This window comes from Diachasma alloeum, unplaced genomic scaffold (genome assembly GCF_001412515.2).
Source record: "Diachasma alloeum isolate Michigan unplaced genomic scaffold, Dall2.0 Dall_scaffold_78908, whole genome shotgun sequence".
Taxonomy (NCBI): Eukaryota; Metazoa; Arthropoda; class Insecta; order Hymenoptera; family Braconidae; genus Diachasma; species Diachasma alloeum.
In genome coordinates, this window is record NW_021683643.1 from 2259855 (window position 1) to 2275671 (window position 15817).

Consider the following 15817-nt stretch of genomic DNA (forward strand, 5'->3'; position numbering starts at 1 on the left):
CAAAGGGGGGGGGGCGGGAAGAGGGTAAAAGAGTGAAACGATAATTTATGTCGCGGCACACCGAGAGAAGCCGCGCGCCGTGCGCGCTGACAGTTGAAACACACGGTGGTGACTCTCGGATTGGCCGGCGGTTGAGGCACCTTATAGGGTGATCGCGCATGCGCTCGGGCTTGCGACATCCATCAGCGTCTACTGGCGTGCGGCTGTCACACGGCGTAACCTACCGTCACTTCTCCTCGCCTCGGCCATTCTTACAACCTCCTCCTTTTGACTCTATACCCCATTCCTCGTTCCCCTCGTTTCCCTATCCTTCTTTGTAAATCCTCCATTTCTTATTCGCATGTATATTTACGCGGATTTGCAAGGGCATGGAAAATAGTCGGAGGCCGAGTCTGGATGGAGTGTATGTATTGACGTGGGGGAAAAATACGGTGGAGGTTTTGGCTTTAGGAAGGCTGAGGCTTGGATTGGAATAGGATTGACTCGAGCGATGTTTGCTGAGGTGTTCCTCGCAGTGAGGGAATATCGACATTTTATCGCAAAACCGATCTCGTCTTGCGTGAGATGTGTCAGCTGCATGAATGCAGAATTTTCACAGAGAAGTTCTAGATATTTGTTAAATATAACTGTCACTTGCTCTCAATCGCAATGAGTTCGAGGAAATGTAATAATCATTTTTGCTGCCTTGAAACTTCCGTTGTCTCTTCAGGAATAATGTCATTCGTTTGTTGAGGGGAGACGGAACCCCTTTGTCTACATCAAATCTAAGAATTGTGTTTTTTCCTACAATCATTAATTTCTATCTATGAAATTACTTTATCGAGTCGATTAGCACATTGTTGAGTCAATGAAGTAGTTTAATGAATAAAGAATAATAATTGCAGGAGAAAACACAATTCTAAAGATTCATATAGACGCGAGGGTTCCGTTTCTCCTTAAATTGATTAGAATCGATTGAATATTCAATGCCATCATCTCTCGATCTTAAATGGAAGGTGGTATGATCTCTCTATCGGGGTATTCCCCGATAGAGAATACCCCGCCAATACCCTAGTGGAAAAACCTAAGGCAGAGGCGTAACACGCCTGATCAGAATTTCGGATCGGACTTGATCAGTTTCTGATCAAGACCTGAACGGAATTCCCACTCGGGTGTGAGTCAATTTGAGAGTGAAATTCGTAAGTGTCCTGGTAGCTCAGATGATAAGAGCACCCGACGCGACATTGGGAGGTCCCGGGTTCGATTCCCGGCTAGGAAGTTACTAATTTTTTCTCTCAAAAAATTAAATTTAATTAATGCCTAATGATGGAAGGCGGAGAAACCCTAGTGGAAAAACCTAAGGCAGAGGCGTAACACGCCTGATCAGAATTTCGGATCGGACTTGATCAGTTTCTGATCAAGACCTGAACGGAATTTCCACTCGGGTAGCGTTGATTGACTGTCCTCTTTTTCTTGATAACTCATAAACAGTTCTCGTTCACAAATCCCTCCCCGAGCTACCCGTACGATATGCTAGATTCGTTTTGGGACATCCTGTATAGCGATGGTCGGTTAAAGATCTAAATATTGCATACGGCGGCCAAAAATCGACCATCTTGGTGGGTTTTGGACCTAACGCCTTTTTACGACCACTTTGGTCTCCACACGGAGAATATTAATAGCCAAATACCGACCGAATTGGACGTACTGTTCGTCGAATTCTTCTAAGTTCTTCGTAGACTTCATTTATGACAAAGTTCAGGCTTTGAACTTTAATATATTCTAACTCGTGGTATCCTTATTTATGTTTATGTTAGTATACTTGTAGTATAATCATTTCAAGTGAAACAAGAACTGGGAGTCTTTGAATTGGAACTGTCGAGTTTTTTAATTACGAGCTTTCGTGTTCTTAAGCTCTGAAAATCTGAAAGGATATAATTTATAGGATTAATTACACATTAATTAAACTGTAATTGAGTCACGATGTCCTGTGATAGGTTTCAATGAGAGAGGAGTTGTAAATTACATTGAGACAGAATTATAGATTTCAGAGGTATTTTAAAAGATACTTGAATTATACAGTCGGGTACTAAAGTTCATGAACAAAACACATAGGATGCAAGTGCAGGCTGTTCACGAACTTAAACCCGCGACTGTACATGAGTTGATTAATGTCGGAACAGGATAAATCGTCAATACAAGATCCAAGCGTTTCTCAAAAAAAGTAAAGTTTTACACGGAGAGAAAAGTTGGATAAAAATTACCTCGAAAATCGTGACAAATTTTACTATACGAATGGTAATCGGGAAGCGAAATGTAATTCAGTGAGACAATACTGATTTTCAGCGGATATCTTACTGATGTAAAAAATACATTTATGGATGCAAAAATTACACTGTTAGAAATTTTTTGAAATTTAGGTAACAGATGCATTTAAATTTTCAATTTTTATGTTGATATTTTTGAATTGATGAATTCTTGTAATTAATTTCTCGAGCCTGATGAAGATTAAATTTTAATCGAAACGTCGCGGTATTTGACCATGAGACCGTGTGGCTTTCACTGTGTCGAAAATCCCATGATTCCACCTCATAATTAATTATTATATGTGTACGTCCACGTGAAAAGGGCCCACTCTGTCGCATCTAGTTTCCGAGATATTCACGTTTTTCTCTCCACATCTCCCATTTAAACCAATGTTAAATTGTTTTTTTGATCGTCTATACTGACGTCAGTTTTCATTCTATCGGGTTGATTTTGGGCTCAAAATGTGAGAAATCTGATCAAGATTATCGGAACCTACATAACTCCAATACCGTCAAAGTGGGCCCTTTTCATGTGGATGCCCACATATGGACGTGAACCATCATTTATTTATTTTTACTAATTCGAATTGTCCGAAAAATTGATCAACAAAGTCCGAAAAAATCAGCCACTCAAATTTCTAAAAAAAGCTTCATTCAATATATTTGTTCCAGCAGCCGCCCGGCTCGCAGGAGCGTGGAAGCGGCTTGGCTTTGGGCTGTCAAGGTGGTGGGCCAGGGAGCGCAGGGGGTCCTGGAGTTGATCAAACGAGAGACCTTAGTCCATGTCTCCCGGCGTCGATGGGTGATGCCGCAAGACCCACAACTCTACCCTGTAGCCCACCTGCTGCCCACCACCACGGTGTTCACCGTACACCGCTGCATCAAACACACTGTGGTACTAATAATAATTGTTACGACGGCTCGACAACCCCCTACGACTCGCGGGACTACGGATCGCCGGGTAAGTCAACATCCCAAATTAATCAAGTGTTCAACAATCAAAATACGAAACAAAATACATTCTGCATAACGGATATTCAGATTGGTGTCGTAAAACAGGTGGCGATTACCGGAATAGCTACGAGAATCCTAGTGATCTGACAATGCCACCGCAGACGAATCAACAGTGTCATCACAATCAGCAGTTGCACAATCACCAGTCGCAGGTGCAAGTGCAGCACCAAACAAATCAGCAGGATCATCGTAATAACGATGATATACATGCTATACCAAAATTGGAACCACCACCAACACCACCGTCACAGGCTGAGGACGTCCCAGGGGTCGTGTGCGCTGGATGTGGTCTCAGAATATCCGACAGGTTTTATCTACAGGCGGTAGACAGAAGGTGGCATGCCGCTTGCCTGCAGTGCTCCCACTGTCGTCAGGGCCTCGACGGCGAGGTCACCTGCTTCAGCAGGGACGGCAACATCTACTGCAAAAAGGATTACTACAAGTAAGTGGGCTCTCCATCCTCAATGTCCTCTCTTTTTTACCCTCCTGTTTTCTTGTTAAAACCACTTTTCCCAATTTCTTACTTCACCACTTGAAGAGCAAATACTGACGATGCTGACCCATTTACAACGGCTGTCGGCAATTCGTTGGGCTTTGGTACTTTTGCACTCGTGAATAGCAGAGTAAAAAGGGGGAAGAGAATTGTAACCACTGAGGTTACACTTTGCGGATGAAAGAGCGATTCGGCATTGAAGCGTATAACCCACACTCCTTTGAGTCTTGTCCTCGTGATTCACGAAAGCGAGGCACGAGAGCGATTTAACCGCCAGTCGTGGTCTAAAACCTTGAACGACCTTCTCCACAAGCCAGAGCAATGTTGCGAGTTTAAATCTCAACGAGTGTTGTACAAACTCCACTGAAGACCCTTAAATTTAAATTGGAAAGTTTATTGCTATCCTTGCAATGCGGAAAGTCCGGCCACTGGGAGATTCACCAACATGAGCCCCATGAGTTGGTGGATATTTTTGATGCATTAGTAGCTGAGAGTTAAGGATAGCCACTCCAGTAACTTCTCCACCTAACGTGGGTATCACTCGTCTCGTGATGAAATGTAGATCGACGGTGATTTACTTATCGTGAATCGTCGCTTCGCCGGAGGTAAATGGCCGAGTCGTGACCATTAGTTCGTGGACTTGGGGCTACTGCAAGCAGGCCCCAAGGAGCGCAAACGCTTCTCTCCACCTTTTTCATTCACTTGGGGTATGCGTTTTGCCAGCATGAAGTATCCGCCTCTGTGTGGAGTAATTTACATGGAAAAAATTCCAATTCCCCAACCACTAAACTACGCTTTATTCTTTGGAGATTGTAGAAGAGAATTTGTTTCCACTTAAAATGCGACTTAAGTGACTCTAAACACTCTTTGTATATCCGTAAAAGTGCAGATACTTCCAGGAAATTCAAATCCTCGACCCCAAAAGCGATTGCAAGGACAGATTAGAGGCCATTGTCTCAGCTATGAAAACCATTCCGTTATAGTGGTCACCATTCTAAGACCCAATATCACAGCGCAAATAGAATTTTCCACCACGCAAAAGCCAATGTCATCCAGATTTACTTCAAGTACTTTAAAACCATTTTGGGCGCGCAGTTGAGCACGTGTTTGTCGTAGGGGTCGCCCTTTTATTTCCATTCGATTGGTACCACGTGGACAAATTTTCGTTTCATGTTTGCTGAACTGGCATTAACTCAAACCTGACATTGAATGATTGCCCATATTACCAACGTGTTCCCCGGAAAAACTCCTCAAATAGTTTAAACTCAGCTGCGTTTCGGGCGGTTGACGATTTTTGCAGCCAGATGGAGAGAGTTCGAAAATAAAATTCTCAGCCAGGCTGGATGGAGCTAAAATTACATTAGCGTATCGTATGTATACCAGATAGATTGAGAGACTAGATAAGAAGCAGGTCTTAGGCTTGCAGTAATGAAGACACGGAGAGGCAGAGAGAGACGGTGGAAGATAAAGATTGGGTACGGCAAACAAGAAGCGATGAGACTGTTAAAGAGCTGGAGGAGGGGAGAGGAAATTGTTGTATGGCACAAGACTTGAGAAGATAGTGAAGCGACATCTTTGATATACTATTTCGCGCGCACGCGCCCCATCACGTGTCCCCTGCGCATGCGTAATCCATTATCCGGGGATTAAGGTGTTTCGGTTGAAAAGTCAAAATAATGAAAAAACATTGGAATCCTTGCACATTTTCTTCGGATTTCAGTTTCAAGAAAAGAAATAATGAAATTTGGATGTTTTTGTAACCCCTCCAGCTATAACCACAAAGGTCACCCCACTCTCAATTAGGGAAATTTCCATCGCAGCCAAATAAATAATGAACTATTGAGGAAAAACTAGTGGGTGATAAATCAAATCTTTCTTGAGAACACCTATAAGTTTCAGATTTTTTTCAGATTTGATAAGAAAGTTAATTGAACAAATGATTCGGAAAATTATGAGTTTCGGGGCAATTACGCCCTCACGCGCAGGCGCGTGATTCGAATGTCAGTGAGCATCATGGGAAAGGTATGGGTTGGACCATGGAACTGAGAGAGAGAAAACACTCGACAGGTTTACCAACTCGAGACGCATTTTAATATTATTTTAATAATTAGAATAACATCCAATAAAAATTATTTGACACCCGTAGGTGATGAGAAAAAATCAATCAATCTGATAAATAAAATCAATATTCAAAAAATGTTCAAATGGACACTTAAATAGTTACTTGAAAATTGAGAAAATTTCGTGCTCAACGATTAAATCAGGGCTCGAGAACAATAAGACTCCCTTTTCGTTTCACCCCCCGGTGATCTACACACGAAACACCTTAAAGGAATACTTTTTTTGGAAGGACACTTGACCTCTCGCGATTTTTAGTTTGCAGTGTTTACGTACGATTCCAACCCCCCATGCCTGCAGTGAAAATTTGACATCCTGTCACGACAGGTTATGAGCGAAAGCTTCTTATCTGAAACCTTTGCATGTAGGATCTCGGTAAACTTGAAAGAGAAAAAAAAATTGAGGAACAGGCATAGGAGAGGCCTCTCGACTGTTATTACAGGGGCACATCGCGTGAGGAAACAGTATCCCTTGTCATCTGCACATCTCCCGACGTTGGAAATCAACAGACATACATAGAGGAAATGACTTTATTTTAATTCCTCACCATTGTTTTTCTCCCACTCTGACCAGGCTTACCGGGAAATCGGTTCATCTAACTTCACCAGTGACTTTTTACTCGCCTCTTTTTTTTCCCCACCGGTGGTCTAACCTCGCCAACATCACCGATCTGCGATGTCAGATTGGAGTCCAAAATTAGCAGTGTCGATAGTGCACACACTTGCACACGTACGTGGATATATTTTTTTTTTCTTCTCGTCACCTCGCGTGACGTCTCGGCCCGCCCGGGTGGCTTCGTCGTAAAAATTGCCTGCGCGTAAAGAGATCGTTGGCTATATACTTAAGCACATTGGCGAAGAGAGCATTGCCTGCCCCTCGGACTCTTTTCATAAGTGAGAAGGACTTCCTGGATTATTTTCTCTCACTATGGCTACGTCTTTATTCACAATATAGCCGTAGCCCCAGACGGTGAAACGTTATGTACACTAGTCAAACGAACAGAGCGTGAACCGAGTCGTATGTACGAGACTCTGATATATATCAGTCTGATACACTTTAGCCGAATGGCCACCCCATATACCGCGGGGATAAGATCTCAGTGCGTTTGTTAAGTGTCAGGGTTTTGATGTCTCGGAGAACTCTTCCATGTAACAATTTAACCGAAATGTGTTCTCGATGTTCTCTCACTCGGTGGACAATTTCCATGCGGAGAAGGAAGTTATCGGGGAGCAAAATTCGGTACACTGTGAGAATTTTTCGAAATTTCAGGGAAAATATGGGGGTAATTCTCGTGAGAGTGACATTGAATCCGATTTAGGGGAAAAATGACAGGAATTTTCAATTCTCCTCTGAATTTTTCGGATTTTTCCGAATTGTCACGGAATAATTGGACTGAAAAATTAAGTATTTTATTGATTTTAACATCATTTGAACAGAAAAACAATAGATTATTTGATTCTCCAATGACAAAAGCTCCTGACATTTCAGTGGAAATTAATCATGATGAAAATTTTTAGATGACAAAAAAATTTTCTTGAAAAAGTCTTCATTGAACCAAAAAAATTGAAAAATCTACTGTCTGCCACATGACTGCTCCGCATTGTTGAAACTTTTTGTCTGAAATTTCCGGTACACTTTTTGGAAATTTTTATCGAATTTAATTACCACTGAAATTTCAAGGAATTTCATCATTGAAAATTCAGAAATTCGTGGAAAAATCAAAGAGATCTGTAAATTTCAGTTCCATTTTTTCCTGAAAATAAATAGAAAGCTAGAAATTTTCAGGACAGTGACACTGAATGCGATTTAGGGGGAAAAAATCATGAAATTTCAAATTTCACTGAAAATTATATGTAATTCGGTACTGATTATTCATATTAGATCAGAAAATCAAATAAATTAATGAATTCTCGTCTTTATGCTGCTTAAAATTCTGAAATTTTACTGAATTTTGATTGAAACCTGAAATTTTATGATTTTTTTCCCTTAAATCGCATTCAGAGTCACTGTCCTAAAAATTAGTAGTCAACTGTCCATGAAATTTCATTTTTTTTCTAACAGTGCCGAAATGTTTAAATTGTAGCTGCTCCAAAATAGTTAGAAATAAAAACTAAAAATACACATTGAATCATTATTCGTCAAGGATTGGGGAACAATAACAGTTAAGTCATGCAGAAAATTTACTGTATATGCAGAGATGTGCTCATTGCTCCCCCAAAAGTCACTCTTTTCCTCAACATAAAACGCCAAATTTTCTTCAGTTGAATGATTTTTAATTACCGAACCGTAAAATCCATCCACCGTTCCATCATTTTCCGGATCATTTTTCCTCAACTTTTCTCCCCGTGAAGAGACAAGTTCTTGAACGTTTTGTTTTCATCCTTCTTTTTTGTTTCATTTTTCTTGTTCATCCAGAGATACGTTGTTAACGAGCATTGACCGTTCGAAACGTGCAATGAATTATTTGACATTTCCGATTCAGGAAGTGCATCGCTGAGGCCTCGCATGTGAGTATTAATGGTGAATCCGTGTGCTTCGTGCACAATTTTGCGATGAATTTAACCTGAAAACTGGGATAGTTTCTAGAGGTTTAACCGGTTTAAGGACGGATCGGAATGCATCGTTGAGGGATATCGAGATACCATATCGCATATATAACTGGGGAGAGGCAAGAAGCTACAGGTAGAGGTTCAAACGTGGCGAGGGGGGACAGCGATATAGCGCCGGGAAGGGACGGATGATGGAACGCTCGGTATTACTACTGTGTCGTTAGAGAATTTATCGTTTAACAAGATGCATATCGACGAGCGAGATACATCGCTCACGGTGGATTAAACCGAGTCATAGATATGCTTCGAATGAAGTAAATGAGCCTATCACGGGATTGAGATACAGTGCGTATTGAAACGAGTAAATCTTCACCCTGTCATTATCCAACAGAGGTAATGCCATATAACAATGAACTCCTCTCGTTTGTCGCGACAAAGTGGCGCATTAAATCGTCCCTCTGCTTGACAAATTGGTAGTAACTCTTCAGCAGGCAGTTACCGGTCACCCCACCTCCTGGGTATCCTCCGAGTGCATAATAAATTAATTAGGATTGGCGAGCTGAGTGTATTTTTTTTACTCTGGATGAACACCTGAGTGGCAAGTAGACGCTCATTTTCATGCCATCCGTTTATTCCGGTAATAGCTTGACTTTTTGCCTGATGAAATCATACGAACGACAAAGAATTGTACATTATGTCAGTCTTGGAGATTGATCAGAGATAGCCGAGTGAATAAATTTGAAATTTGCATTTAATTAAGGAATCAATTGGCCGGTATATGGCCAGATATACAGCTTGGATATACGATATATTCATTCTACTTTCAACGAGAGAATACACCTCGGTCAGCTTCTATCTGGCGATAACTCTCCGAGTGAGTTGTTCCTTCAATCTTTCATGGTGATCGCAGTCATTAAGTGCAACTCGGGTACGCATTAAAATTGCACGATTCACGTTGGTGAATTATTCTGACGTACACACATGGTGCGCCGTCGGTGGCTCGGTAAGAGCGGCACGGGCCCGATTGATCGATAGATCATCGTATCTCATAACGTAAATAATCGGTGGATAAAGCGACCGGACAGCGAATGAAAATGAAAAAACATTGGAGTACAAAGAAGGGACTAAGTGGCGAGTGGAGGTGAAAGTAATTTATAGCGCAGTCAAGATGATTTTTACACGTCAACAGCAGTGAATATTAAAATCTAAACGTGAAATTTTCGTACTTTGAAGGAGAAAAATAAATATCCACGGGTGAATTTCATCGTGGCAGTGAAAATATCCACTCGATAAATAATTCCACGGTAAACTCGCTGCGACGTGGCTTTCAGCTACCTCTTTCCTTGTAAATTCAACCACGACTCATGGCATAAATTAAAAGGTGAATTTTACGACTATGAGGATCGTAACGTTACCAGTCTTGAATCCATGTCCTGACCCTGTGTCGGTGATGTATGGGCTGTTTACTCCACGTACTTTAACAGTTTCCGATTATTCAAAGTGGCTGGCGTCGAAATTGAATAGGGGAAGTCCTGGGGAGATTGACACCTCGAGAGGAGAATCGCCAGTCATCGTTGTAATCTCAGGTCTTTAATCAGAAATAATTTCATTTGTTCCGAGAACACAAGTAACGGAAAGGTACTGTATAATAGTCCGAGTCGAAAATCCGTCGCAGGTAAACTCAACGACTTGGTTATTGATGCCGTGAGACACTTTACGAGACAAAACTTTGGAGAGATGATATCGGTCTCAATGACCATGAAAATCTTTGTTCTCATCTCAGTCTCGAAATAGGCAGTATCGACTTCGTTCGTGATGACTCCGAGTCGATTTATCTCATCTCGGTCTCAATATCGGACCTTAATATTCTGCTCCTCATTTTTTAACCTCCACTTTTTTACCCTTATATTCGGAAACTTAGTGCCTGACCTTTATATTACACTTAAGAGGGCTTGCTACAACCCGGACTGATACAAAACAATCATCTTCGAATTGAAACACCTATCCCCGAATTTTTTTCCGAGCTAGATCCAACATCATCTCTTGACCTCTTCGAAAATCAAAATCCGAAAGATGCAGAATACGCGTTGATGCGAATGAGACACCGGACCACTTCCTGGATAATACCGGGGTGGCAGTGGTCACGCATCGCGAAGATGGCGTGCCTGGCCAGATCCACACATATAAAACAAGAGACTGGGCATCACCACGGGGGCCCACTCTTATTAAACCCCACACATGGATATACCCAGGGATGTATAACACAAAAGTTGAAGTATTTGCGCGCCTCCTCGTCCCTCCCAAGAAGCCCGTTCCAAGCGGATAAGAGAGTGCATCGCGTGTTCCTCCACGATGACTGAACTCGACTTCCACGGTCTATCTATCATCAGCGGATCCGAGCCCATCTTGATAGAGACGCTCTTGGTTTTTCGCGGGAGAACTAAAGTGTCCCGCGTTCCTGTTCCCATGACAGATACCAACAAAACGCAAACACGTTATTCTTTTTCTCCCTCAGTCTTTCCTCTTCATAAAACATTAACGCGCNGGGGGGGGGGGGGGGGGGGGGGGGGGGGGGGGGGGGGGGGGGGGGGGGGGGGGGGGGGGGAGTATCGCTGCGGGCGTTAACATTTTGCTGTGAAAAAATCCACATGAACCAGAAGGTGCTTATAAATCCCCATTCGGCCAAACCAAAAGTGGCGCGAGAGGGCACTTTAAGCGGGGCAGGAACTTTGGCTGTCTTAAATCAACGCCTATAATCAAAGAAAACAGCGAGTGGTAATTGAGCCATAACCCCCCTATGGACGTCTCTGCTGGTGAACGCACAAATATTTCAGCGCCCAGAAGCTTGCTCATAATTTAACACTCATAATTAAGATGCTGCGGCCCAGTGTGTGCGAGAGACTCCGTGAGAGCAACCCAATACCCCATCGTTGAAACTTATCACGGACAAACCGATGTTGACGTCTGGGCATTAAACCGTCAGATTGAACCCCCCCCAAAATGTGTTTATGAGAGAGACAAGCGTGTTTGAAGAAAAACGGAGGGACATTTTGTTCAATGACCGCGGGAGTGAAAGAAAGTAGTCTATAAAAATTCCACGGAATTCCATGGGTAGATATCTCGTGTGGCGTCCCGTCGGGATTTTCGGTGGAAAAAGTAGCCATGGGCATAAATATGACGGAGTCACGACCCTGCCGAGGGAGCAGGGTAACATAATACCACCGCGGTGCCGTGACATAGCTGACACCCGGGGGCATGCATCATCGGTAGCCGCCACGATGTCGCAGTATTTCTCAGATTCTTTCACCCAACTCTTTGCCCACGAATGTCCAAGTGTCCGTGGTGAGGGCATTTTCGGGGGAAAAATTTTGGAAACAATTCTAAAACCTCCACGACATGCACAGACCCAGAAATTTCCCACAAATAGGGTAGCTGGTGCATGCACCGCCCACCTGAGCGAAATGAGTCTTTTTTTTCCAAGCTCACTGTCGGAAAAAAAAACAAATTTCATGGACAGTGACTATTAATTTTCAGGACAGTGACACTGAATGTGATTTAGGAGAAAAAATAATGAAATTTCAGGTTTCACTGAAAATTCAGTAAAATTTCTGAATTTTAAGCCGCATCAAGACGAGAATTCCTTAATTTATTTGAATTTCCAATCTAATCTGAATATTTAGTGCGAAATTACATTGAATTTTCAGTGAAATCTGAAAGTTCATGCTTTTTTCCCCCTAAATCGCATTCAGTGTCACTGTCCTGAAAATTCAAGAATATATTTACCGAAATTTTCTGGTTTTCTATTTGTTTTCAGGGAAAAATGGAACTGAAATTTACAGTTCTCTGCGATTTTTCCACGAAATTCTAAATTTTCAATGACGAAATTCCTTGAATCTGCAGTGGTAATTAAATTCGATAAAATTTTCCGAAAAGAGTACCGGATATTTCAGACAAAAATTTTTAACAGTGCTCGCACTCTACAAGAAGTCATAAACGATGAGAATGGCTTCTTCGAGGCGTTTACTCGAAGATGTGAAGCAGACAGATTTTTTATGAACATTAAACATATTTAACTATGTAATCCAATTGCCATCGGCCAGCGAGCGATGGAATCGAACTTTGAGGGTAATACCGCCCGGTATGCGTCCAATACCGCCCACCTTGTTTGATGACTTTTTTGACCAATGCAGACCAACTATTCTAATTTTTCCTATTTTCATCCTTCGTTTCCATTCTTTGGTTCCATTTTGAGAAAGATTTCACGTGAATAATAATAAATTATCCTGAATTTACCCGATGTTCCAGTGACCACCGACTACCCCAAACAATCGAGCTGTCACTCGACCGTCCTCTACACTGATAGAATGATTCATTTATTCCAAACGAGATTCGTTAACTATTAACGAATGGTAGAGTTGAATATGACCAAATGAATATTCGTTAATAGTTAACGAATGGTTCACTTGAATGGCGAAAGTCAAGTCAAACAAGGCTCCTCAAATATACATTCGTTAACTATTAACGAATGAACATTTGGTGAGACCGAATAGACCCTAACTGCAACCAAAATCCATTCGTTAACGATAACTAATCCGTTCTACCAGTGTAGCTGCAGAGTAGCTTCTATAGCAGCCCTATAGAAACCCTGGGCGGTATTACCCACAAAGTCTGGGCGGAATAACCCACAAACGCGGAAGCTGCTAAAACAGCCAATAACTGATAAAGCGATTTTTCTGCTATTGAAAAGGTCGCAATGGATGTGGAAACGTACAACTAACATATATTTCGCACTCCAGTCAATCAGGAACCAACTGAAAATTTGAAAAATCTTAAATTCTGGGATCGAAATATTTTAACAATTTGATAGAAAATGATTTGGATTTTTTTAACAATGTTTCCACGGGAGAAATTGAAAATTTCTGTTGAAATTACTTGTTGTTATCAAATATTTGCATAATAAAAACACAAAACAATTTTTTTCTCAGTCAATCCTGCGAAATACGGGTGGGCAGTATTACCCGCTGGGCGGTACAGGCCCCAGCTATCCTAGTCCGTCCTAAGACTGTCCAGCAGCAGTTAAGAATCCTCTGCAGGATAAAACAAAGATGATTGTTCCACCTAAAACAGATAACGAATGATTAATATCTCACTGTGTTGAATACAGATAGGGATAACTACGGGAGGTGACTGGCCCAGTATCACGATGTAGTAGATCTCGTGAGATAGCCCGATGAACGCATTTGTACAGGCGACACCTGCGGCCACCAGTGGCCATGCATCATCTGTATGATCACCACTGGTAGAAATACCCTCAGAAAACAAGCACAACATGTGTACATTATGCCGGGCTCATACATACCGCCTCATTGTCCGCTTCAAATCCCCGCCGAGCAATCTGTTTCGGATTCTCTCAAGTCATAAACAGAGTCCAACGCCATTTTGGTGGCTTGTCTGGTCTGAGTGTTGACTTTATTGCCAGTTATACAGATAGAAAGAGACCATTTTTTCTCTGAAATCATCAAATAAAGTAATCCAAAAGTGCATTTCACCTCACTTTATCTTCGTTTTACTCTTTTATTAGTAGCAGATCGTTGCTCATCGCCATGTTAGGGCAATTCGGCGTAGCACCACAGGAGGGCGGGGTCCCTCTCCTGGGATAAACACCAAGTTACAAGGTCATGTTCACCTCTCTCATCCCGTTGTTCACGCAAATATTGCAAGAGTGTCACCACCATAAACTACTCTCGCTAAAAAGTATCGGGTTACCTTGGCTTTATGCCTTATAAAGCACGCTGTACTTTATATCAAGTGTTTTATAAATCTAAACACGCTTGAATATTTGCGCAATGCGAATAAAAAGCTCACGATGTTGGCTGGAGGGGACCAGGCTGTTGATAAACTGAAAAAATTTTCTTGTCATCAAGAAATATCACTCAGATACGACTTGTCGTTTGGGATTAAAGGCTCAACATAGAAATAATAAAAGGAAAAGTTCTTATGATACTTACAGCGCGATACAGATCCCAAACGCACTTTACGATGTCGTGTTGCCGTCGCATTAGTCAGCCGGCAAATGTCTGAACCCTGGGAGGACACGAGGTGGTAGTTGCTATTCCTTGTGTATATGTACACGATTAAAACCACTGGCACCATGGTACTGTATTTTGCAACCTGTTTCCTCCCCCCCTGTCCTCTCTGGGATGACGCATTTGTGGCCCTCTCTCACAGTGGATCCGACACTGTAAATTATTATTTCTTCGATAAGGAAGACCAGTGGCAAGAAAGAGGTAGCACAGGGGGAGGACGAAGGAGCGAACGAAATAACCTGGGGAATTGTAATTAAAATGCATCGCGAATAACCTTCCCCGATCTCTCTCCCCCCTCCCCCCCCCCTCCCCTTCTAGAACGTGGGGCGATAAGAAGATGGAAGAGACAGGGTAAGGAATACTTCGACCATATATACGTGAATATTTTATAACCTCTGTTGAATAGTCTTTATATTATTTCAAAATTGCATTATTCGCTGACCACTCGTTCATCGATCCAAGAATTAACTGAGAGATATTGTGGAAATAAAAGTATTGAGGAGAATTGAGTGCTCCATGCATCTCGTAAGTCGAATGGGAATAAAATAAAATGTCGTGCAACGCTTTAGGGACACGGTATGCCAATAAGAAGATGCTGGTAATATAATGCCATGATCTAGATTAATGCGGGGGGAGGAGAGGGCGATCAAGAAGGGAGTAGCAGTCACGTACAACGTCCCACGCGCAGCGGTGTCCAACTGCATACGTGCGACAGAGAGTCAACCGGTGGATGCTGCATCATTCATAAAATAAAACGTGTTACATGGGCATATTAAAATATGATAAAAGTTGAAATGAAGGGAGTTTTTTGAAACATCAAACCAGGGGTCTGATGAATGACTGTGTGGAGAGGAATGTACGAGAAATGTTTATATGGAGCCGTTCATTTTTTTAATAAAGCGGAAGGAAAATTCTAGTGTTAACACGAGAAGTCGCCTGGTTTGGTGCATTTTGTTATTGTTTTCAGAGAAAATTGTTCGAACGTTAAATAATGCTCGGCAAAATTATTGAAAAAAATTGCTGCGGAGAGAAAAGTTGAATTATGACGTAATAATAATCGCATAAAATTTTTAGTCCAATTCTTAATTTTTGTCATTTATTCTATTCATTCGATCGAAAGACAAAGATAGACATCGAATTTATGGGTATTCTCCCATTATTCGAAAAAATATATCGATTTTAAAACTTTCCGGAGACATTGAAAAATTAATTTTTTTTATTCCTTCCCGCCCACGTTATTTTGCATTTTTTCATTTTTTCTGGTTAAAATGA

At 41.8% G+C, this 15817-nt stretch overlaps 1 protein-coding gene across 1 annotated transcript in view; it reads left to right on the forward strand.

Moving 5' to 3' along the window:
• Window positions 1-15817, forward strand: part of LOC107047820 (protein apterous) — a 55944-nt gene that overhangs the window by 28645 nt on the left and 11482 nt on the right. Inside the window, exons 2-3 of the mRNA XM_015270664.2 lie at window positions 2961-3246; window positions 3327-3741. Coding sequence (XP_015126150.1) covers window positions 3084-3246; window positions 3327-3741 — 578 coding nt within the window. The 5' untranslated portion in view covers window positions 2961-3083. The remainder of the gene's footprint in view (window positions 1-2960; window positions 3247-3326; window positions 3742-15817) is intronic.